This window comes from Pristiophorus japonicus, chromosome 6 (genome assembly GCF_044704955.1).
Source record: "Pristiophorus japonicus isolate sPriJap1 chromosome 6, sPriJap1.hap1, whole genome shotgun sequence".
NCBI classification, from domain to species: domain Eukaryota; kingdom Metazoa; phylum Chordata; class Chondrichthyes; family Pristiophoridae; genus Pristiophorus; species Pristiophorus japonicus.
In genome coordinates this window covers 55,658,345-55,684,533 of record NC_091982.1, presented here as the reverse complement: position 1 = coordinate 55,684,533, position 26,189 = coordinate 55,658,345, and the positions used below count along the sequence as shown (strand labels likewise).

Here is a 26,189-nt window from a genome sequence, read left to right as displayed (position 1 = left end):
AACCTTCATCCATGCATGTGTCACTTGCTAAAAAGAACTATTCCAATGCTCTCATATCCTCCACCATCTATCTGGGTCACCATTGACCAGAAGTCATTCGTCCACTGGGGCTACAGAACAGGACAGAGGCAAGTGTCTCACCTCCTGACTCTCCAAAGCCTGTCCATCATCTACAAAGCACAAGTCAGGAGTGTGATGGAATACTCTCCACTTGCCTGGATGAGTGCAGCTTCAATAACACTCAAGAAGCTCGACACCATCCAGGACAAAGCAGCCCGCTTGATCGGCACCCCATCCACCACCTTCAACATTCACTCCCTCCACCACCGGCACACCGTGGCTGCAGTGTACACCATCTACAAGGGATGGGCAATAAATACTGGCCTTGATGGTGATGCCCACATCCCAGGAACGAATAATAAAAAAGAAGAGCTTCTGTTCATCCAAACTTCTGCTGCCCCATATCCTATTCTGCCCAGCGCCTGTTCACCCATCACCCCTATCTTTACTGACATCACTGGAGGCATTGAGGTCCAGGAGTCAATTTAAAATTCACACACTTGTGTTTAAAATACTTCATGGACTTGTCCCGTGATCTCTGTAACCTCCCTTCATCCTACTATTGGCAGCCGTACCTTCAGCCACCTGGGTCCCATGCTGTAGAATTCCCTCTTGACACCCAGCTTCCCTAGGAACATAGGAACAGGAGTAGGCCATTGAGCCCCTCGAGCCTGCTTCCCCATTCAAATGAGATCATGGCTGATCTGTGACCTAACTCTCTATACCCACCTTTGGCCCATATCTCTTAATACCTTTGGTTAACAGAAGCTATCAATCTCAGAATTAAAATTAACAATTGATCTAGCATCAATTGCCATTTGCAGAGAGAGTGCCAATTTTTTCCCACCCTTTGTGTATAGAAGTGTTTTAAAATTTCACTACTGAAAGGTCTGGCTCTAATATTAGACAAAGCCCCCCAGTCCGAGAATCCCCAACCAGCGAAAATAATTTCCCTCTAACTACCCTATCTTTTCCCCTTAATAGACTGAAAACTCCGATCAGATCACCCCTTAACCTTCTAAATTCTAGGGAATACAATCCTAATTTGTGTAATCTCTCCTCGTTACTTAACCCTTGAAGGCTGGGTATTATTCAGGAAAACCTATGCTGCACTCCCTCCAAGGCCAATATATCCCTCCTAAGGTGAGGAAGGTCATCCTTAAAATCGACCTCTTTGACCAAGCTTTTGATACCCCCTCCCAATATCAGATGACCCATCTGTGAAGTACCTCGGAACGTTTTTCTACGTGAAAGGCGTTCTATAAATGCAAGTTGTTTGTTGGGCATTTATGCAGGATATAATAGAACAGAACAGTCTATTTCAACATATGCACTCATTTTAACCAGGTTGTGAGGAAGAGGGGGAGAAAAGAAAGTCATTCAACGTAATGTTTTACAGACCATTTTAAAAATAAATCAGAGACAATTTCACTTCAGCAAAACATGGCAGGTACAGAAAGACAGATGTATAGAAGAGGGACCATAGGGAAGGAGAGATTTACAGACAGAGAGAAAAAAAATGGAGAGCAAGTGAAAGAAAAGTGAGGAACATAGGAATAGGGAGGAAGGAAGCATTTAAAGATGTGACAATAAGAGAAAGTATATAAGCAGAAGGAAAATAGAGACAGAGGACCCGACAGTAGTACACTTCTCCTGAACTAGACTACAGTGGCAATTTATTAAGATAAGTTTTTAGTTAACCTTATCATAAAATGACTGCGGCACAAAAAAGCAGTCGCTGTGAGATCTATGTGCTTCTCTAGCTCTGGCCTCTTGCGCATCCCCCGATTTTAAATCGCTGCACCACTGGTGGCCAGGCCTTCAGCTGCCTGGGCCCGAAGCTCAATTCTCTGTCGAAACCTCTCTGCCTCTCTACCTCACTTTCCTTCTTGCAGACACTCCTTAAAACCTACCGCTTTGACCAAGATCTGGCCTAATATCTCCTTATGTGGCTCGGTGTCAACGCTCATGTGAAGTGCCTACTTTAAAGACCTTGCATAAATATAAGTTGTTATTGTACGTGAAAGTAATTCACTGTTTGTGAAGCACTTGTGATAGTTTGAGAGATGTCACAAGGAACATTTTACATGTCTTTCTTTTCTTGGAGTTATAAATTAGTACGCAGCTGATGGTGAAATATTGAGGATTAAAAACTCTGGTAGATAACCATATCCTGGCTACCTTCACTAGATACATATATCCACACCGCTTCTACCGTGACACTACACTTAACGTGAAGTCACCACAGTTGTTGGCTCCATGGAAGAATGAAAATGAGTCAACCACAAAATACCTGTGACATGTCTTTGAAGGAGCAGCTGGACCAAGCACACTGAATACTTGTACTAATTGATTAACAGGACTACACATTATTATAGGTTACACGGCAGAAAAAAAATTTAATTGGGGTGTCCAGAAAATGAGTTGATTCAGGTGTTTTAATATTAGTCAAAACCACTGTTTGTCAGATGCTAGAAGTAACATAAGAACATAAGAAATAGGAGCAGGAGTAGGCCATATGGCCCCTCAAGCCTGCTCCGCCATTCAATAATATCACGGCTGATCTGACCATGGACTCAGCTCCACTTCCCCGCCCGCTCTCCATAACCTCTTATCCCCTTATTGTTTAAGAAACTGTCTATTTCTGTCTTAAATTTATTCAATGTCCCAGCTTCCACAGCTCTCTGAGGCGGCGAATTCCACAGATTCACAACCCTCAGAGAAGAAATTTCTCCTCATCTCAGTTCTAAATGGGCGGCCCCTTATTCTAAGATCATGCCCTCTAGTTCTAGTCTCCCTCACCAGCGGAAACATCCTCTCTGCATTCACCTTGTCAAGTCCCCTCATAATCATAAGACATTTCTATAAGATCACCTCTCATTTTTCTGAATTGCAATGCGTAGAGGCCCAACCTACTCAACCATTCCTCATAAGTCAACCCACTCATCCCTGGGATCAACTTAGTGAACCTTCTCTGAACTGCCTCCACAGCAAGTTTATCCTTTCGTAAATATGGAAACCAAAACTGCATGCAGTATTCCAGGTGTGGCCTCATCAATACTCTGTACAACTGTAACAAGACTTCCCTGCTTTTATACTCCATCCCCTTTGCAATAGGGCCAAGATTCCATTGGCCTTCCTGATCACTTGCTGTACCTGCATACTATCCTTTTGTGTTTCATGCCTAAGTATCCCCAGATCCTGCTGTACTGCAGCACTTTGCAATCTTTCTCCATTTAAATAATAACTTGCCCTTTGATTTTTTTTCTGCAAAAGTGCATGATCTCACACTTTCCAAGATTATATTCCATCTGCCAAATTCTTGCCTACTCATTTAGCCTGTCTATGTCCTCCTGCAGCCTCTTTATGTCCTCCTCACACATTGCTTTTCCTCCCATTTTTGTATCATCAGCAAACTTGGCTACGTTCCACTCAGTCCCCTCTTCCAAGTCATTAATATAGATTGTAAATAGTTGGGGTCCCAGCACTGATCCCTGCGGCACCCCACTCGTTACTGATTGCCAACCAGAGAATGAACCATTTATCCTGACTCTCTATTTTCTGTTTGTCAGCCAATCTTCTATCCATGCTAATATATTACCTCCAACCCCGTGAACTTTTATCTTGTGCGGTAACCTTTTGTGTGGCACCTTGTCAAATGCCTTCTGGAAGTTCAAATGCACCACATCCACTGGTTCCCCTTTATCCACTCTATTCGTTACATCCTCAAAGAATTCCAGAAAATTTGTCAAACATGACTTCCCCTTCATAAATCCCTGCTGACTTTGCCTGACCAAATTTTGCTTTTCCAAATGTCCTGTTACTGCTTCTTTAATAATGGACTCCAGCATTTTCCCAACTACAGACGTTAGACTAACTGGTCTATAGTTTCCTGCTTTTTGTCTGCCTCCTTTTTTGAATAGGGGCGTTACATTTGCTGTTTTCCAATCTTCTGGGACCGCCCCAGAATCCAGGGAATCTTGGTAAATTGCAACCAATGCATCCACAATCCCTGCCGCTACTTCTCTTATGACCCTAGGATGCAAGCCATCGGGTCCAGGGGATTTATCTGCCTTTAGTCCCATTATCTTACTAAGCACCGCCTCCTTAGTGATTGTGATTGTGTTAAGGAATGCGAGAAATGGTTGAGATACCTGGGCCTGAAATTCTGGCCTCTCTGGGTGTGTATGGAGTGCGCACGGATCCGGTGAGGCCTCGCAAAAGCCAGTTCTCGGGGCGCGATGCGCATGCGCCGAAAACCAGCTTTTCTGATCTGTCAAGGTTTCTCCGTACAGATCCTCCGCATGCCCGGGAGAAGGACATCCGCACGGGAGAGATTGGGCTATTTGCCCAACTCACGCCCAGTGAATCTCCTTCAAAGTTTTACGCCTGGCAAAGACAGGCGCATAGCTTACTTTTACCAGCGTAACACTTTTAAAACATAAAAATTAAATTTAAACACTTATTTTTTATATTAAAAACCTTGTCCATTAAGGTAAGTTTATTTTTAACACTAATAAAACACATTCAATAAAAATTCCAAAAAATATATTTTTTTCTAAAACATTTAATTTCAATTAATTTTTAAATATGTGAGATGTTTTATTTATTTATTATGCTGTGTTTCGATGGTTTAGCGTTTTTTCTCATTGATAGTAATCGTACAAATGGAGTTCCCATTTTTATCGATGAGACTACTGCATTGTGAATGGTGGTCCAGGCCCATGTGACTCCAGTTTGTACGTACGTACCGCAAAGACATCGCCCCGTGTGCTGCACAGCGAATCCAGGTCTTCGACCGGGATCCTACATTCCTCTGGGACCACCAGCTAATTTTGTAGATTTTTTTCGGGTCGGAGGCCCCAATTTTCAAAAATTTATGTAGTAGATCAGTTTCTAGCTTTTGCACAGTATTACTTTTTTTACACTCTACTGGATTTTCATCATTTTGCATACATTACTTAGACATATTTTGGAACGAAACACATTTTAATATTGAGCGCTGAAGTATAGTTGGCATAACAACATTGGCCTAGAAATCACAGTTGGAAAAAGGGAAAAAAAATGCGCACTTACCTGTTCCTGCTGCGCCCATTCGCGATCCCGGTCCCAAGGCCTCCTCTTCCTGCGCATCGCAGCGGGTGCACATCGGGACATCCGTAAGCCGGAGCTGGAGTCACATGGCTCTGGGCAGCTAATCAAGGTACAGTATTTTCTCATTCATAATAATGGGAACTCCAACTTATGAATGAGAAACCCCTCCAAACACTAGTAAAAAATAGAAAATATACACTACATATTTAAGATTAATTTAAATTAAAGTTATTAATGTCTTATAAAAAAAAAATATTTATCTGATTTTTTTAGAAGTTTTTTTTAATTATAGTTTTAAATAAACTTACCATAGTGGGCAGAGTTTTTAAACAATAAAATGTGTTTGTTAAATTTTATTGTTATGTTTTTATGTGTTTTAAAATCTTACGCCTGTAAAAGTACGCTACATGCCTGCTTTTATCAGGCGCAAGAGTTTTCTGGACATCCGCTGAGCAAGATATAGGTAAATACCGCAATCTTGCCCATGCGAATGTCCTGGGTGTGGAGATATGTTGGATCTGTCAAGCTCCAACTTGTCTGATCGGAAAAGCCGGTTTTCAGCGCATGCACATTGTGCGCTGAAAAAAACCGGCTTTTCCGGTGCCTTCCAGGGTCCGTACACACTCCATACGGACCCGGGAGCCCAGAATTTCCACGCCATTACCACCGGAATAAGCAACAAGTTTCACTTTCCAACATCCACATTAAATTTTCAGAGTGACTCATTTACAGTGCACGCTATAACCTACCTGCAGGCAGATCCCCGACTTTATGAGTAAAGGGATTAATAAAAGGAAACATCCTTTGTCCCGGAAGAGGAAAAGCCCCAGTCATCCCTGGTACATGAAACATCAAAGGGACACGGGTGGCTACATCAAAGTTGCTGTATTTAGCCCATTCTCCGTGCTCCCCTAGCGACCAACCTAAAAGGAAACAAGACGAAAGTTCTAAACCAATTCTAAAACCAGATAGTTAAAAAAAAACGATATTGAACGTGCAACCTCCTCCACAGATATTTCAAGATTGGAATTAGATTCCCCATTCCGATGGCTTGCTCACATGGAATGCCTTGGAGCAATGGTCTACTGCAGCGCAACAATGCTCGAAAGGGGCACGGTAATGAAACAATTTCTTTTGAAATTCATTCTCAGGATGTGGGCATCGCCAGCGAGGCTGGCCCACCCCTGGTTGCCCTCGAGAAGGTTGGTGTAACCTGGTTCTTGAATCGCTTGCAGCAGTTTCATACAACTGAGTGGCTCGCTAGGCCCCTTGAGGGCAGTTAGAGTCTGGTTGGTGAGACATAGGTCAGACCGGGCATGGACGGCAGATTTCCTTCTGGCTCTTAGGCGGTCGCTCATATCGAGGATGACCTGCTTCTACACCAAAAAGGGATGAGTTCACAGGTGTTTCGATGAAGGACCTAATATTCCAGGTCACGAACTACATGTTGAAGGGTGGAAAATGCCTGTGCGTGGATTTTTTTAACGCATGGTGGCCGTTGCACACCAGCCACCACACGAGCTTGACAGAGCTAGGTCTTGGTCCAGTGGCAAGGATTAACCAAGATGACTGGAGAACTGCTCTGCTGCATGGACCTAGTGCGCACACATATCGCAGTGTGGGCTGGCCCGTGCTGCCCCTGAGCCCTCGCCTCTTCTTAGGTAGGGAGGATCTAATTACACATTCCAGAGAAACTGCTGGTTGTGTCTTGTCCTCTCTGTAAACCATTGGTGAACCAGTTGGGTTTTACCACAATCTGACAGGCTTTACTGCAGTACTTGGTACATTTTACTAAGCTCCTTCACAATTAGCACTTTTATTAAGTCCACAATTAACCTCACTGCACAATGATTAAAGTTGCTTGATAATACTTCTGTGAAGCGCCCTGTGACATTTTTCTCTATGTGAAAGGCGCTATATAAATGCAATTTGTTGTAGTTGCCATCATCGTCACTGGTGCACATCAAGCGAGTTGGCGGATCTGATATCGATGGGGTCAACAGTGCTAAGTAGTGCAGGGACTACGGAATGAGTGAGTGCCAGCACAAAGTCTGTGTGGAGCACAGAGTTCAACTGAATCAGGAAGTATTGGCAATATTTAATCACTCTCAGTTTATCAATAGGTTCATGAATAAAATCAACAGTCTTTCCTCCTAACTGTCAAAAAAATATTTCCCCTACATGAACCAATGAGTATCGTTAACAACAATAATTTGCATCTATATAGCGCCTTTAATAGGAGCATTATCAAACAAAATTTGACTCCAAGCCACATAAGGAGATATTAGGGCAAATAACAAGAGGTACGTTTTAAAGAGCGTCTTAAAAGAGGAAAGAGAGCTGGAGAGGTGGAGAGGGTTAGGCAGGGAGTTCCAGAGCTTACGGCTTCGGCAGCTGAAGGCACGGCCACCGATGGTAGAGTGATTAAAATTGAGGATGCTCAAGAGGCCAGAATTAGAGGAGCGCAGCTATCTTGGGGGGGTGGGGGAGCGGTTTGTGGGGCTGGAGGAGATTATAGAGATAGGGAGAGTCCATGGAGGGATTTGAAAACAAGGATTAAAATTGAGGCGTTGCTTAACTGGGAGCCCATGAAGGTCAGCAAGCACATGATGGTTGAACAGGACTTGGTGCGAGTTAGAAGACAGGCAACAGTTTTGTGTGACCTAAAGTTTATGGGGAGGGGTAAGAATGTGGGAGTCCGACCAGGAGTGCATTGAATAGTTAAGTGTCGAGGTACCAAAGGCATGGATGAGGATAAACATATCCATTCGCCAACTAGACCCACCGTGGTCAGAAGTAAACACAACGACTGTATTATTGGCCAGCTCCTGCTCATCCAACGCATTCAGTAGTCGGCCTACTTGAGTGTCCATGTAGGAGACAGCAGCAAAGTAACTCTGGCGAATCAGCACCTGCGAGATATTAGGAGATAAAAATCATAGCCCACCATCTTTTGTGGAGTAATTGCGGCCGAAATTCTGATCCAACCCTACCCCCCTCTCACTAGTGTGGTGGTATGGTCCACTGACTTAGAAACATAGAAACATAGAAATTTACAGCGCAGGAGGAGGCCATTTCGGCCCATCGTGTCCACGTCGGCCGACAAAGAGCCGCATGGCCCTTGGTCAGCAGCTCTGAATATTACATATAAACCTATGAACAATGATGGAAAGGCAAAGAGCACCCACCCCAACCAGTCTGCCTCACACAACTGCGACACCCCTTAAACTGAAACATTCTACACTCCACCCCAACCGGAGCCATGTGATCTGCTGGGAGAGGCAAAAAACAGATAAAAACCTCGGCCAATTTAGGGAGATAAAAATCTGGGAAAATTCATCTCCGACTCATCCAGGCGATCGAAACTAGTCCAGGAGATCACCCTGGCTGTATTCGATTCCCTGCAGTACTTACCATTATATCTGCGCCATCCAATAAAAGGTCATCCAGTCTAATCCCACTTACCAACTCTAGGCATTTTAAGTGCCCATCCAACCATCTCGTAAAAGTGCTGAGGGTTTCTGCATCCACCACTCTTCCAGGCAGCGAGTTACAGATCCCCACAACTCTCTGCATAAAGAAGCCCCCCCTCAAATCCCCTCTAAAATCTCCCACCAAACACTTTAAAACTATGCCCCCTTCACCAATGGAAATAGGCCCTTACTATCCACTATGTCCAGGCCCCTCTTAGAGGACTCTTAAGAGAGGAACACTAATCCTTTACTAAATAGCTGCTGGGGAGCGGGCAGGGGAGGGGCTTATTTTATTTTTTATTTATTCATTCATTCATGGGCTGTGGGTGTCGCTGGCAAGGCCAGCATTTATTGCCCATCCCTAATTGCCCTCAAGAAGGTGGTGGTGAGCCGCCTTCTTGAACCGCTGCAGTCCGTGTGATGAAGGTTTTCCCAGCGGTTTGATACAATGGAGTGGCTCGCTGAGCCATTTCAGAGGACAGATAAGTGTCAACCACATTGCCATGGTCTGGAGTCACATATAGGCCAGACCGTATAAGGACGGCAGATTTCCTTCCCTAAAGGACATTAGTGAACCAGATGGCTTTTTACAACAATCCGGTAGTTTCATGGTCACCATTACTGATACTAGCTTTTTATTCCAGATATGGAATGGCCTCCTTCTGTGCTGTGCGATTCTATAAAATGCTCATTAAACATTAATACACAAGAGATACTAAACATTAATATACAAGGGATTCTACATTTCTGCTGACTACAGCAACACCTAAAATGAGTTAACGTGCAAGACCAAGACGTTAACGGAAAGGCTTCATTGTCCAGCCTTGTGCCAACAGGAAGTACAGTAGGCGAGAGAGACACAAGACTTGTAAAGGGGACATCACCCTGTAAGAGATTTCATAATCCCTAGCGAGACTTGGGAGCAAGTCATCATTCTCCCCAGCACCCCTCTCCCCCCCAAAAAAAATGAAAGCTAGCAATCCACTTTCTTTACTGTGTGAGAAGGAAGCTGTTCTCAGCATCTGGCACTTGCATTAACTGAATGCTCCCTTTAGGAGAAGATTAAACACATACCTGAAAGTCCTCAGGAATGGGTCCATATGGGAAACTTATATTGAGGGCCTGAACGTCATCCCTTGCTCTTAGATCAGTCCAGGGATTATATGCCACTGGGGGTAGTTTTGATGGGACTTTGGGATCAGGTGCAAGGTGGATCTCCTCGCGTGGATACAATTTTAAAAATTCCTGAAGAGAATAAAAATCGCACAAGTTTAGTATTACACAACTGGTTGTTGACCAAAATGCATTCTTTGACCGTTTACAGATGCAAGCCTTCTCTTGTACACCCAGTTCTGGTTCATGTGGTTTTTGAAGACGCGTGCAGCTGCATCTATTAGACAATGGATTCTGAGCTTTATACCATTTATCAGCAGCAGGATGGGAGATTGGGCCGCAAAGCTCCACGCGACACAAACGCAAGACAATAGGTTCAGACGGTGGCCTGCACAGCAATATCTCCGAACCAATTGGCTACCACCCTCCTCTCAGGTGAACACAAAAGATACCACAGCGCTATTTCAAAGAATAACGGTGCCCTGGCCAATATTTATCCCTCACCCAGCATCACTAAAAAACAGATTATCTGGTTATTATCTCATTCCTGTTTGTGGGACCTTGCTGTGTGCGAATTGGCCGCCATGTTTCCTACATTACAACAAAGTACTTAATTGGCTGTAAAACGCTTTGGGAGGTTGGAGGACGTGAAAGGCGCTATATAAATGCAAGTTCTTTCTACCCGCAGGATATTGAAATCTGAAAAATAACAAGCATGTGTGTAATATTTTGTACAGCAACCTCTATAACAACTTGTATTTATATAGCGCCTTTAACGTAGTGAAACGTCCCAAGGCGCTTCACCAGCATTATGCAATAAAAAATTCGACACCGAGCATTGTGCTAATCTTGCACATGCACGCACAAATATATAATTTACAGCTCCCAATGACTGCACCGCACTCTTGAGTTTGAGTTGTTAGATATAACAACTCGTATAGATATAAATGGGTATAATCTGATAGACATTACAAAGATGTGGTTGCATGGTGACCAAGGCTGGGAACTGAATATTCAGGGGTATTTGACAATTCGGAAGGATAGACAGAAAGGAAAAGGAGGTGGGGTAGCTCTGTAATAAAGGATGAGATCAGTGCAGTAGTGAGAAATTATATTGGCTCAGAAGATCAAGATGTAGAATCAGTTTGGGTGGAGGTAAGAAATAATAAGGGGAAGAAGTCACTGCTGGGTGTAGTCTATAGGCCCCCTGACAGTAGCTACACTGTTGGACAGAGTATAAATCAAGAGATAATGGAGGCTTGTAAGAAAGGTACGGCAATAATCATGGACGATTTTAATCTTCATATTGATTGGACAAATCAAATTGGCCAAGGTAGCCTTGAGGAACAGTTCATAGAGTGTATCCAGGATGGTTTCCTTGAACAGTATGTTGTGGAACCAACCAGGGAGCAGGCTATCTGGTACTGTGTAATAAAACAGAATTAATGATCTCACAGTAAAGGATCCTCTAGGAAAGAGTGATCATAGCATGATTGAATTTGAAATTCAGTTAGACGGTGAGAAAGTCGAATCTCAAATCAGTGTCCTGATCTTAAACAAAGACGATTACAAAGGTATGAGGGCACGGTTGGCTAAAGTGGACTGGAAAAATAGATTAAAAAGTGTAAGACGGTTGATGAGCAGTGGCAGACATTTAAGGAGATATTTCATAACTCGCAACAAAAATATATTCCAGTGAGAAGGAAACACTTTAAGAGAAGGGAGAACCATCCGTGGCTAACTAAGGATGTAAAGGATGGTATCAAATTGAAAACAATGGCATACAAAGTGGCCAAGATTAGTGGGAGGCCAGAGGATTGGGAAACTTTTTTAAACCAGCAAAGGATGACGAAAAATATAATAAAGAGAGGAGATGGATAATGAGAGCAAACTAGCAAGAAATATAAAAACAGATAGTAAGAGCTTCTACAGGTATATAAAAAAGAAGAGGGCAGCTAAAGTAAACGTTGGCACCTTAGAGGATGAGCCTGGGGAATTAATAATGGGGAACAGGGAAACGGCAGAGACTTGAACAAATATTTTGTATCGGTCTTCACGGTAGAAGACACTAAAAACATCCCAATTATAGATAATTAAGGGGCTATAGGGAGGGGGGAAATTTAGACGATCAATATCACTAAAGGAAAGTACTCGGTTAAATTTTGGAACTAAAGATGGCCTGCATCCTAGGGGCTTAAAAGAAGTGCCGGCAGAAATTGTGGATGCATTGGTTGTAATCTACCAAAATTTCTTGGAGTCTGGAGAGGTCCCAGTGGACTGGAAAACTGCAAATGTATTGCCCCTATTTAAAAAAGGGAGACAGAAAGCAGGAATCAAACACCAGTTAGCCTAACATCTGTCAGTGGAAAAATGCTGGAGTCCATTATTACGGAAGCAGTGGCAGGACATTTGGAAAATCATAATGCAGTCAAGCAGAGTCAGTATGGTTTTATAAAAGGGAAATCATGTTTGACAAATTTGCTGGAGATCTTTAAGGATGTAACGTGCAGGGTGGATAGGGGGAACCAGTGGATGTGGTGTATTTGGATTTCCAGAAGGCATTCGATAAGGTGCCACATAAAAGCTCACGGGGTTGGGGGTAATATATTAGCATGGATAGAGGATTGGCTAACTAACAAAAAAAGTTGGGATAAATGGGTCATTTACCGGTTGGCAACAGTAACTAGTGGGGTGCCACAGGGATCGGTGCTGGGGCCTCAACTATTTACAATCTATATTAATGACTTGGATGAAGGGACCGAGTGTAATGTAGCCAAGTTTGCTGATGATACAAAGATGGGTGGGAAAGCAATTTGTGAGGAGGACACAAAGAATCTGCAAATGGATATAGACAGGCTAAGTGAGTGGGCAAACATTTGGCAGAGAGAGTATAACATGGGAAAGTGTGAGGTTATCCACTTTGGTAGTAAAAATAAAAAAGCAAATTATTATTGGAGATTACAAAATACTGCAGTACAGAGAGACCTGAGGGTCCTTGTGCTTGAAACACAAAAAGTTAGTATGCAGGTACAGCAAGTAATCAGGAAGGCAAATGGAATGTTGGCCTTTATTGCAAGGGGGAGAGAGTATAAACGCAGAGAAGTCCTGCTACAACTGTACAGGGTATTGGAAAGACCACAACTGGAGCACTGTATACAGTTTTGGTCTCCGTATTTAAATAGGGATATACTTGCACTGGAGGTAGTTCAGAGAAGGTTCACTTGGTTGATTCCTGAGATGAAGGTGTTGACTTATGAAGAAAGGTTGAGCAGGTTATGCCTACAGGCATTGGAGTTTAAAAGAATTAGAGGTGAGCTTATTGAAACATATAAGATACTGAGGGGGCTCAACAAAATAGATGCAGAGAGGATATTTCCACTCGTGAGGGAATCTAGAACTAGGGGCATAGTTTAAGAATGAGGGGTCGCCCATTTAGAACTGAGATGAGGAGGAATTTCTTCCCTCAGATGGTTGTAAATCTCTGGAATTCTCTGCCCCAGAGAGCTGTGGAGGTTGGGTCATTGAATATATTTAAGGTGGAGATAGACAGATTTTTCAACGATAAGGAGTGAAGGATTATGGGGAGAGGCAGGGAAGTAGTGCTGAGCCCAAGATCAGAACAGCCATGATCTTATTAAATGATGGAGCAGGCTCGAGGGGCCAAATGGCCTATTCCTGTTCCTATTTCTTATGTTCTTATGTTACCTCAGGATATTTCAATGGAATGTGTGGTTTATGGTAACCAACAGCCAAAAAGAAAGGGCTTTCCACGCCTTTCAGGCTCTTCAGTAACCGAATTGCCTCTTCAGTGCTCTGTATATCGGGCAGAGTGTGTTCTGGCATTTCCTCAACATCCACTGGACAAACCAAGTTAGCATGTTTACCACCATCTGGTCCTTTGCAGACCTAGCTGAAGAAAAAAGCTCAGTTAATGAAGTTGTTCTCAAATGATACCCGGACTCCAAGGGTTAAGTTACAAGGAGAGATTACACAAATTAAGATTGTATTCCCTGGAATTTAGAAGATTAAGGGGTAATCTGATCGAAGTTTTCAAGATATTAAGGGGGAATATATAGGGTAGATTGAGAGAAACCATTTTCGCTGGTTGGGGTTTCTAGCACTCGGGGGCATAGTCTAGAAATTAGAGCCAGACCTCTCAGGAATGAAATTACGAAACACTTCTACACACAAAAGGTGGCAGAAGTTTAGAACTCTCTTCCGCAAATGGCAATTGATGCTAGATTAATTGTTCATTTTAAATCAGTGATTGATAGCTTTCTGTTACCCAAAAGTATTAAGGGATATGGGCCAAAGGCGGGTATATGGAGTTAGGTCACAGATCAACAATGATCTCATTGAATGGCGGAACAGGCTCGAGGGGCTCAATGGCCTCCTCCTGTTCCTATATCCAGTGTTCATCTTTTGAATGGGCTGCCATCGTCCACATTACTTGGAGAACTTCCGATGATAAATTTTCAGTGCAGCAATGCTTATTTTTGCATTGAGCACTGAATTCTTCAACTGACTAAGGAACAACCTGAATAGGAAAGAGTCACTGGTCCTGAATTTGCTCAAAGCTTCATGCATTCCTGTTATGTGTTTAGTAATACTCAAATGTAGCCACAATTGAACACAGACTACCCATACAAGCAAAGTAGTGGAGAGAATGATAACCCCCAACAACAGAAAACGAATCTCTTCCATTACACATTGCATTTTTTCGGATAAAGTATTCTGGTTGGCAAAACACGGTGCATTACGATCAGATGGAAATGAAGCTAATGAGTCATCTCGCTGAAGCAAAGACATCAACTGGTGCGGTGCTGCCAAATCGCCCTCCAACAATTGAGATACTGGGTCTGGTCTGTGAAGACAAGATGATTGGTCACCATTCTGCTCCAACAGTTTTAAAATTTCTTCAGTTGGGGCGATCACCTTGGGATATAAAGAATGAAGGAACATTGTTGAAGTCAGGATAGTGTGTGACTTGCAGCTGGTGGTGTTCCCATGCACCTGCTGCCCTTGTCCTTTTTGGTGGCGGAGGTCATGGATTTGGGAGGTGCTGCCGAAGATGCACTGACTTACATGTGACTCCATTCCACACGAGGTGGTTGACTCGATGCCCGCAGAGCAACTCTGTTAGTGTCGCCCATATCCCCAGAACAGTTTAAAAAATATATAAACATAAATTTAAGCTTTACCTTGGCATTTTTATATTTCTGTGTTGAAGGATGAAATGGACGAATGGACCAGCTGTAAGGATAATCATCTGTATGATTGGACACAATCCCTGAAAGATATGGGGCATTTCGGTTAAGTTTTAATGCCGTAGGTCATTCATCGAAGTCTATCTTGAACTGAAACATGTCAAAAGGTACAAAGAAGCCAGAGGTTTGTCTTTTATGCCACATATTATGTTACAATTAGTTGGGATTTTTTTTGTTTTAGAAAAAAGACTTAGAGGAAACCTGATATAGAGGTCTTTAGAATTATGAATAGGCTGGTCAGGGTAGATGTGGAGAGAATGTTTCCACTTGTGGGAGAATCCGAAACTAGGAGCCTAAATACAAGATAGTCCATAATAATTCAAGTAGGGAAATCAGAAGACATTTTTTTTTACTCAGAGAGTGGTTGAAATGTGGAGCTCACTGCCACAGGAAGTAGTTGAGGCAAATAGCTTAGATGCTTTCAAAAGCGAACTACATGAGAGAAAAGGGAATAGAAAGACTGAGATGAGGCAGATGGAATGTGAGCAGGCTCATGGGGAGCATAAACACCAGCACAGAATAGTTGGGCCTAATGGTCTGTCTCTACGTAGTATTAAGGCAGAAAATTACCCAAACACAAATTCACGATTCCCCCACGCACCTCGAGATTCTTCACAGCCCCATGACTGGTAAGTAGAATGCCTCATCTCAGTGTTAGCTGTCCACAGCACATCTGGATTGCTCCTTGGCCAGAAGATTAACACCCGTTGCAAAATGCTTTGCAGCCTATGGTCGCTCTGAAGTAATGTGTTCAGGTCTGGGCATCGCACCTCAGGAAGAATATATTGGCCTTTGGTGGGCGTGCAAAGCCTCCCAGAGGTACTAACGGGCCTTTCTCAGAGGGGGAATTTCGTCCCCAATATCTTAAAAATAATTTTTTTAGTAGGAATACTTTGTTGAGATATGTTGCTCATGTTCGACCAGCCTTATCTTAGTCACTGTAGCTCTGGATAATGTCCTGTCTCTTAGAGAAATTAGTCTGTTGAGATAAGCCACTTGTGGGTAATTAGCCTCGTCTCCTTCCAGTCTAAAATTCTCACAATGTAGACTTTGTATAAGATTTTTTTCCTCTTTCCATTTTGAATTGCTTTGTTAATGCATTTTGGGACTGCTTGTCAGCTGGTACTTCATTTTTCTGGCTGTATTGTTAAAGCTAATAGTTAAAACAAATAAATTGACATTAATAGTGCTGTCTTTCAGCAGTATGCCCCACTTAATTTATTTTAGTTCTCTCTGATTATATGGAAGTTTGTTTTCCTGAACTCGTATACTTTTGTCTTAATCCTCAATATGTTGACTGTAGATGATGAATGTTATTATATTATGGTCACTTGCCCCTAAAGGATTCACTGCTACGGCTATTACGGTTGTCATTCTGATTACTTTCAAGAATCTAGATGTATGTTCACCCGAGTGGGATTCCTAATAGAATAGGTTAGGAAGCATTTTGTGACATATTTATTATTTCTGATTCTGTTGCATTCGGACATTCATTCATTGCTCATATTGGGTTAGTTGAATTATGACTACATTGTCGAATGTAGTCTCATCTCATCTCTTTATATAAAATGCTCTTTCTCTTCACTGTCCTGAGGATCTGTAGGTGACCTGTTTATTAATTTGTCCTCTACTTGTTTTATGCATCCAGACTTGTTTTTTTTTTTGCCTTTCCCCAAGATATAATTTAAGTTTGCTCAATTTCCAAATTCATGCATTAGGCTATCTCTGCTATCATCTCTATTTTTCGTGAACAACTGTATATCGAATTCTGGAGTGAGCCACGATTTAGCAGTGCCTGTGTCATAATTTTCTTCCACTACAAATGCTTCTAATTCTAGTATTCAGTTCAAATGCTTCCAACGTTCTACTGAATGTTCTTTACTTTCATCCTAGATTTCTTTTGGCTTCCTCTTTGTTTACTATGCCTAATTTTATTTTCTATTTCATTTTATTTTGTTCCTTTTGATCACTATCCAATCTCTGATCATTTGCTTGTTTGATTCCCTTTCTTCTTTCTGTACAAGTTAAAGAAGCCTTCATTCCATCTTCTATTACTGGCCAGTTTTCCTGTTCTGAACTTAGAGATGCAGCCTGTTATATATGTAAACCTGTAAATACCATGTTTAACCACCAGAGGGCTCATCCCCTGGAGTCCCAAGGGATCGCACAATCCCTTGGGAGCACCTGTACATAAGGAGGCCTCACAGGCTGGAGAGGCATTCTGGAGACCTGTAATAAAGGACTTACTTTGAGCTTACAGTATCTGGTCAGACTCTTTACTCTATACATAACATAGCCCATTTCTATTATTTTATTATTTACTATGTAATTTGAGTTTGTTTTTTTCCTCGCCGGTGTCTATCTGCATACATATTTTGGCTGCCTCTTCAGACCCGAACCTTTAACCTCTTTTTACAATTTCTTCTCCCGCTTTTATCTCTTTCCCTCCCTGGTCAATATTTAACATGTTGTAAAATTGTTGTGACATGCCTTGGGATTATTATTATTTTTATTTTTTTAAACTCATCCATCTGACAATAACCAATCAACCTTATTCAGTGCTGTATCATTCTATGGTTCAATGATCATCCCCAATCTTATTAAGTTGGAAAAACTAAATAATAACAGGCGAAAAAAGCAAAAAAAAGAAATTAAAATTACATTATAAATAATACAATAAGGAGTATACAGTGGTAAAGTCAGAACAAAGATTATTAAACAAAAATATATACAATTATAAATTAAGTTAAAATTAGAAAATCAGCAATTGAAGCAAATTAAATCGTTTTTTAGCTTTCTTTATAACTCATTCCCTGTCCAGTGATTCAATTAATATGGAAAAACCAATCACTACCCTCCATTCTCGTGACGTCAATTTCATTACTTTTTATTTCTCATTTTGTCCCCATGACAGGACCTGTTATGGCTCCAAGCTGAAAACTCCCTCCCAGCTGCTCCAGGCTTGAGCTGCCTCCGTTGTCAGGAACCAGTTTTTAAAAAAACTCGCTCCAGCTGCACTAGGCTCACGCTACCTCCATTGTCAGGGAGCAGCTTTTTTTCAAAACTCCCTCCAGGTCAAGGTCACATGATCACATTTCGAGGCTCCAAGTGCAAGGGTGGGGCTGTACTGATTACAAGACCAGTATAAGTACAGGTGATTGCAAGAGGTCAATAGGAGAGGCAGTAGCTACAAAGAAGGACACACCTGAGCAGGTCGAGCATCTCGACTCAGAAGAGAACAGGATCATTTTTCTCCGTGCTTATAATCATGGCTTGAGTACTGTAATTGTTTCATTTCGGTATGGACACAATGGCCTTCTTCTGTGTCATAATTTTTCTATGATTCTATTTGTCTATGATTTTGTGCTTTGTTCGACCACCTGAATAACGAACCTCATCACCAGACACAAGATGTTAGGGTCAGATTTATTACAATTTATTACAATATGGAACCAAGGCGCATATTTTGAATATTAAGAGTATCAAGGGATATGGGGATTGTGCAGGAAAGTGGTGTTGAGGTAGAAGATCAGCCATGATCTCATTGAATGGTATAGCAGGCTCAAGGGGCCGAATGGCATACTCCTGCTCCCTAAGCTATGCAGAAATTGAGATCTTACCTGGATGAAAGACTTTTCCCACTGACATGGTTAAGTAGCCATTCATCTTCAAATACTGAGGAAGCGTGGTGTAGTTCCCAGCATGCGTCCTCCAGTAAGAATCGTGATCGTAAAGCCGAGTGGTGTCAGGTCTACGACTGGTTAAAAATGACGTCCTGCTAGGCCCACATAAAGCTTGCTGCAACACATCAAAAGAAAGGTGTTACTTGGCTTCCTGATCTCATTGGTTAAGGAGATAGACTGTTGGTCCCATCGCTCACCGAGGTCCCAGATGTCCCATTGCCCTTGCCGCACCACGTCACTTTCAGTTTGCACTTCTGGCAAGTTTCGGCACAAAAGAATTTTGAGCTGAAGGTTGTGGGAAGAAGTCGACCCAACGGCGCACGTCACAAGCTGCCCCGCAACCAGCAAGATCGGGCCCATTCCGTCTAGTTTTCATTACAACCCCCTTCAAACAGCCTCACTGGAACGTGGAGGGGGCAATTCCACTTTGAACGTTATTCGGGCGTACGCCCGGAGTTATCGGTGTGTGACCGGGTCGGTTCTGGTCCCGGGTCCACATTAGAATGTGAACCTGCGGGCTGTCAGCGTGTAATATAACCCACCAATGGGCAGCACGCTGATCTGGCGACAGGACAGCCAAGTGCAAGGGGCCGGCAGCATCGTCCTGTAGGGGAGGGGTATTCGCAGTGGGAAGCAAAGGTAGCCACACTTTAAAGCAGCAGGCAACGTGTGCAGGACCTCCAATGGAAGAGACATCACATAGGGAAGCCTCAGAGACTGCAAATCCACAAGCGACTGGCAGAAGACTATCTCCCAAACCTCCACCCAGCTTTCTGAGTGCAGGGAGGTGACAAATTCAGTCTTTGACCTGTGCGGATCTCAACTGGGGTAAAAGCGGAGAGACTTGCATTTATATAGCACTTTTCATGGCCTAAGGTTATCCCAAAATGCTTTACAGCCAATGAAGTACTTTTGGAGTGTAGTCACTGTTGTAATGTGGGAAACCCGGCAGCCAATTTGTGCACAGTAAGCTCCCACAAACAGCAATGTGATAATGACCAGATAATCTGTTTTAGTGATGTTGGTTGAGGGATAAATATTGGGCAGGACACCGGGGAAAATTCCCATGCTCTTCTTCAAAACAGTGCCGTGGATCTTTTACATCCACCAAAGAGAGCAGACAGGGCCTCCGTTTAACATCTCATCCAAAAGAGGTCAGCTCCGACAGTGTAGCACTCCCTCAGCACTGCACTGAAGTGTCAGCATGGATTGCTAAGTGGTCAGTAATAGAGGAAGAAGCTACAAAGGACCTTGCACAAGTTAAAAGCCTCTGGAGTGGGACTTGAACCCACAACCTGCCAATTCAGAGGCAAGGGAGCTACCCACTGAGCCACAGCTGACAATGTCGAACTATCCTCACCATTCGCAGGTTAGGGATGGGAAAAATTGGCCTGGGTTCCTACTCCTGATTGGTTTGTGGGTCAGTAATGAATAGAAAGGAGATTAATTACCTTCAGAAAGACCTGGCCCATTAATTAGATGGGCATAAGCGTGGAACAAGCAATCTAACAATGTCATGAACAGGTCCAAAAAATAATCAAAAAAGCTAATGGAATGCTGGCCTTTATATCTGGAGGACTCAACAAAAATATATCCCAATGAGAAGGAAAGACTGTAAGAGAAGGGATAACTATCCGTGGCTAACTAAGGAAAAAAGGGATGGTATCAAATTGAAAACAAGGGCATACCAAGTGGCCAAGACTAGTGGGAGACCAGATGATTGGGAAACTTTAAAAGCCAAAAGAGAACGACTAAAAATATAATAAAGAGAGGGAAGATAGATTATGAAAGCAAACTAGCACGAAATATAAAAACAGATAGTAAGAGTTTCTACAGGTACATCAAAAGGAAAAGAGTGCCTAAAGTAAATGTTGGTCCCTTAGAGGATGAGACTGGGGAATTAATAATGGGGAACAGGGAAATGGCAGAGACTTTCAACAAATATTGTGTATCGGTCTTCACGCTAGAAGACCAAAAAACATTCCAATAGTGGATAATCAAGGGGCTATAGGGAAGGAGGAACTTAATACAATCACCATCACTAAAGAAGTAGTACTCAGTAAAACAATGGGACGAAAGGCGGACAAGTCCCCTGGACCTGGTGGCTTGCATCCTAGGATCTTAAAAGACATGGCTGTAGAGATAGTGAATGCATTGGTTGTAATCCAAAATTCCCTGGATTCTGGATAGGTACCTGTGGATTGGAAAACCGCAAATGTAACGCCCCTATTTAAAAAAGGCAGACAGAAAGCAGGAAACTATAGACCAGTTAGCCTAACATCTGTCATTGGGAAAATGATGGAGTCCATTATTAAGGAAGCAGTAGTAGGACATTTGGAAAAGCATAATTCAATCAAGCAGAGTCAACGTGGTTTTATGAAAGTGAAATCATGTTTGACAAATTCGCTGGAGTTCTTTGAGGATGTAACGAGCAGGGTGGATAAGGGGGAACCAGTGGATGTGGGGTATTTAAATTTCCAGAAGGCATTCAATAAGGTGCCACATAAAAAGGTTATTGCACAAGATAAGTGTTCACGGGGTTGGGGATAATATATTAGCATGGATAGAGGATTGGCTAATTAACAGAAAACAAAGAGTCGTAATAAATGGTTTATTTTCCAGTTGGCAAACAGTAACTAGTGGGATGCTGCAGGGATCGGTGCTGGGTCCTCAACTATTTACAATCTATATTAATGACTTGGATGAAGGGACCAAGTGTAACGGAGCCAAGTTTGCTGCTGATACAAAGATGGTGGAAAAGCAATGTGTGAGGAGGACACAAAAAATCTGCAAAGGGATATAGGCAGACTAAGCGAGTGGGCAAACTTTTGGCAGATGGAGTATAATGTGGGAAAATGTGAGGTTATCCACTTTGGCAGAAAAAATATAAAAGCAAATTATAATTTAGTCCTTACTACTAGGGGGATCAAGGGGTATGGCGAGAAAGCAGGAATGGGGTACTGAAGTTGCATGTTCAGCCATGAACTCATTGAATGGCGGTGCAGGCTCGAAGGGCCGAATGGCCTACTCCTGCACCTATTTTCTATGTTTCTATGTTTCTATGTAAATGGAGAAAAATTGTAAAGTGCTGCAATACAGTGGAACCTGGGGATCCTTGTGAATGAAACACAAAAAGTTAGTATGCAGGTACAGCAATTAATCAGGAAGAAAAATGGAATGTTGGCCTTTATTGCAAGGGGGATGGAGTATAAAAGCAGAGAAGTCCTGCTACAACTGTACAGGGTATTGGTGAGGCCACAACTAGAATACTGCGTAGTTTTGGTCACCGTATTTAAGGAAGGATATACTTGCATTGGAGGCTGTTCAGAGAAAGTTCACTAGGTTGATTCCGGAGATGAGGGGGTTTGACTTATGAAAATAGGTTGAGTAGGTTGGGCCTATACACATTGGAGTTCAGAAGAATGAGAGGTGATCTTATCGAAACATATAAGATAATGAGGGGGCTCGACAAGGTGGATGCAGAGAGGATATTTCCACTCATAGGGGAAACTAAAATTAGGGGACATAGTCTCAGAATAAGGGGCCGCCCATTTAAAACAGAGATGAGGAGGAATTTCTTCTCTCAGAGGGTCGTAAATCTATGGAATTCTCTGCCCCAAAGAGCTGTGGAGGCTGGGTCATTGAATATATTTAAGGCGGAGATCGGCAGATTTTTGAGCGATAAGGGAGTAAAGGGTTATAGGGAGTGGGCAGGGAAGTGGAGCTGAGCCCATGATCAGATCAGCCATGATCTTATTAAGTGGCAGAGCAGGCTCAAGAGGCCAGGTGGCCGACTCCTGCTCCTATTTCTTATGTTTTTAGACTACAAGGGGATATGATCGAAGTTTTCAAGATTTCGAAGGGCAACAGATAGGGTAGTTGGAGAGAAACTATTCCTGCTGGTTGGGGTGTCTAGGACTGGGGAGCATAATGTAAAAATTAGAGCCAGACCTTTCAGGAGTGAAATTAGGAAACACTTCTACACACAAAGGGCTAGAAATTCCGCAAGCTTTCACCGCGTTTTCCAGCGGTATTTCGCCGTTTTGGGCGGAAAACGGTGCAGCGGAAATTCCCTGAAGTCTTTTGCTGGCGGTTTTGAAACACCGCTGGGGAGCGGCCCGCCGGCGTGCAAGACTGGAAAAAGCGCTTTTGCCCGAGTTTGGCCACAGCGGTGACCCGTAGATAGGGTCAACAAAATCACCGTAGAAAAATCTGTCGGTGCAGCCCTTGGAAACGGTGGTAGATATGAAAACCTGCAAAAAAAAGTAAGTTAAAGTTTATTTTTGAATTATTTTGCGGCGATTTGCTAGAAAGGGGTCTTGTGAATGTTTTGCGATTTTTTTATTTTATGGGGGGAAAAAAAAAAGGCCCAACTCGCAGCGGTATAGGCCTCGGAGAAAAGTTGCAGAAAATTTGCGGTTTACGCCGCGAATCTTCGTGCAACACCAATTTTTCCCGCCGGCGGATTTTTTCCCATTTTCCCTGAATTTTGCGCCTCTAAATCATAGCGTTTTTTTGGCGAAAAACTGGTGATAGCGGTATTTTAAGAATTTTCAGCCCAAAGGTGGTAGAAGTTTGGAACTCTCTTCTGCAAATAGCAGTTGACGCTAGATCAATTGTTCATTTTAAATCTGAGATCAATAGATTTTTGTTAACCAAAGCTATTAAGGGATATGGAGTGAGGTCGCAGATTAGCCATGATCTCATTGAATGGCGGAACAGGCTCGAGGGGCTAAATGGCCTCCTCTACTGTTCCTAATATGGATCACTGGAGGGTAATGCATATAGAAACAGCAACGATGTGTATAACGTGAAAGCCTCTACCAGTAGAGAACCTGTGGGGAAAGCACTTGGAATTATAATTTGAAATCAAATAATGCAGCAATGTCTTGGTATATGCATAACTGCTACACCAGATTTAGGTTCTCCAGCTAACACAGAAAACAATCGTAAGCTTTACAATTTTGAGCAAATTGAGCGGATTTGCTGCTTTTTTTGCAAAAGAACCAGGGGGACAATAAGAAGAATTATTGTTACGCAACGAGTTGTTGTGATCTGGAATGCTCTGCCTGAAAGGCCGGTGGAAGCAGATTCAGTAGTTGCTTTCAAAATGGAATTGGATAAATACTTGAAGGGGATAAAACTGCAGGGCTCTGGGGAATGATGAGCAGGGGAGTGGGACTAACAGGATAGCTCTTTCAAGAAGCCAGCATGATGGACTAAAAGGTCTCCTTCTGTGCTGTATGAATAAGCTAAGTGAAAAAGAGGCATTCTAGTATCAAAATAGAAGTTGAATTGACTAGCTAAGGCAAAGGACATATCTTGCATATTATGCCATATAATTATTTTTATTATAGGTTATACTAGTATAATGCCAACACAAGTTCCAGGGTTTCATATTTACACACTGTGACTATTGAACTTACTTGGGCGAATGCATTTTTGAAAATAACACTCTTGGAGGCTAGTTGATCAATGTTTGGTGATTTCACTATCGGATCGCCATAGCATCCCAGACTAGTGCGAAGATCGTCAGCAATAATGAAGAGTACGTTCAACTTCCCTGATGGCAAAAGAAATATCATGTAGACGTTAGTCATTTAATGTTAATGGTTCTCAATATGCAGATCCACTAACTATTCCAGTAAAAAATGACTGTGATCAGATCAGTCGCAACAACTGTTTGAGAACATTTTTGAAGAGTATAATACAGGAACAGTGGGGTAAAATTATTCACCAGAAATAGCGCTACATGGGCAAAGGCGAATCAGCAGCCCGGTTTACACTATGTCCCATTTTCTTTTCCACTGATATCCATCGGGCGGGCTGCAAAACAAGCTGCCGATTCGCTATCTTCCATTTACAATTTACCACTCTTGCGGGAGACCAATTTCACCTTCAGTGTGTCAGTAAAACTTGGCAATCAATATGCAAGGAGAAATTCGACTCGTTCGCAGTTCTAACGGGGCGTTCAGGCAATAGCGCCGCAGCGGGGCAAATCCCACACCACACGACAAATTCGTTGGCCCTGTAGCGCCAGCGATAATAGTTAGCACCTCAGCACCTTTCACCATGCAGATCGTGACATCTGCAAACTTTAGTAGCGTCTCACCAACAGCGCCAGGGAGTGTGGGGGGGGGGGGGGTGGGGGGGTGGGCATGAACCAGCCGGCTGGCAAGGCGCTACTTAAAGAGATGTGTCCCAGTGGTCAAGGAACTTCCATTCCCAAGGTCAGTTATGAGTGGCAGAGGGCACAGAATGTATCTGCAGACAAATAAAAGCAGCTTCATCCCCGGAGTGTTTCAGGCTGTAAAAGGCCTTTGCATTTCATCCCACAGCATATCGCCATTCTGCACTCCCCGAATCATTGGGGGCTAGTGTGTAGACTACAGTGACCCGCCCCTTTAATGGTTAGAAGGTGCCTTCACCAATGCTCACTCCCGATTACACTACACCTCATATTCGTTATCGCTTGGAGCCTAACGCCACTCACCTATTAGCGCCTGATTTAACACTCCTCTGCATTCTTTGAGCGCTGAGACTGAATTTAGCGGGCAGCGAGATTGATTAGCGCCTGGCACTAAACTTCCAATTTCTCAAAAGTTAACTCCCCAACCGGGGCGATAACAAATTTCTAGCCCAAGGTGTATTAACCCACATAAAACTTTTCATGGTATGCTAGACAGGACTGGAACATAATCTGTAATTATCTTGAATAATGAGTTGATATTGAATCTGTATAGGGCTTATAACAATATTAGAATTAGTTTGATCTACTGGTTGTTATGATAAGTGAACGTATTAAGGCCACAACACAAGTGTTCAGACACAATACCAGTTCTCGAATATAGAAAGAAATTTCTCAAGTTTGCAAGAATTGGATCCTGTTTTTTTCTCATACACCAGTTTCAGTGAGATATTTGCACACTTGACTTTGAGTCACTTCCTTAACCATCCAGCATGTCATTCACAGAGTTCTTCTTTCGTATGGTAGTAGCAAAGCAAATCAAATGTCAATAGAGTTTAATTCCTCAGTGGGGAAAGCTGTCAAAAGCCACTTTGGTATAACGGCATGGTCACAAAAGTTGTCATCTCAACCCACTGTGTACAATTGAGAACACACTACCATGTACAATTTAGACTATCAAAAACTAACACAGCAATGGTTTTCATAGAATCATGCAGCAAAGAAGGAGACCATTCGGCCCATCGTGCCTGTGCCGGCTCTTTGAAAGAACTGTCCAATTGGTCCCATTCCCCTGTTCTTTCTCCACAGCCCTACAAATGTTTCCTTTTCAAGATTTGCTTTGGTTACTTATTTTGAGTGCATCTTTTTCACGTCTGCTGCTCCCCATGCTATGGAGAAATCATAGTGAGATAGAAGCAGTGCTTTGACATTTGTCAAATAGGGAAAAATGTTGTGCTACATTCAGTTTATATGACTTCAGATAGTCAGCGCAATGAGAATTAAAGATTGGTTTTGGATTTACTGTATTAGT

At 42.7% G+C, this 26,189-nt stretch overlaps 1 protein-coding gene across 2 annotated transcripts in view; it reads right to left on the bottom strand.

The window, feature by feature from the left end:
* Positions 1 to 26,189, bottom strand: part of ids (iduronate 2-sulfatase) — a 128,000-nt gene that overhangs the window by 1,330 nt on the left and 100,481 nt on the right. For both annotated transcript variants that reach the window (XM_070882877.1, XM_070882876.1), the window contains exons 2-8: positions 24,117 to 24,253; positions 18,628 to 18,805; positions 14,942 to 15,030; positions 13,446 to 13,646; positions 9,702 to 9,872; positions 7,940 to 8,066; positions 5,904 to 6,077 (exon numbers count right to left, since the gene is read on the bottom strand). In XM_070882877.1, the coding sequence (XP_070738978.1) occupies positions 5,904 to 6,077; positions 7,940 to 8,066; positions 9,702 to 9,872; positions 13,446 to 13,646; positions 14,942 to 15,030; positions 18,628 to 18,805; positions 24,117 to 24,253 (1,077 nt within the window). The remainder of the gene's footprint in view (positions 1 to 5,903; positions 6,078 to 7,939; positions 8,067 to 9,701; positions 9,873 to 13,445; positions 13,647 to 14,941; positions 15,031 to 18,627; positions 18,806 to 24,116; positions 24,254 to 26,189) is intronic.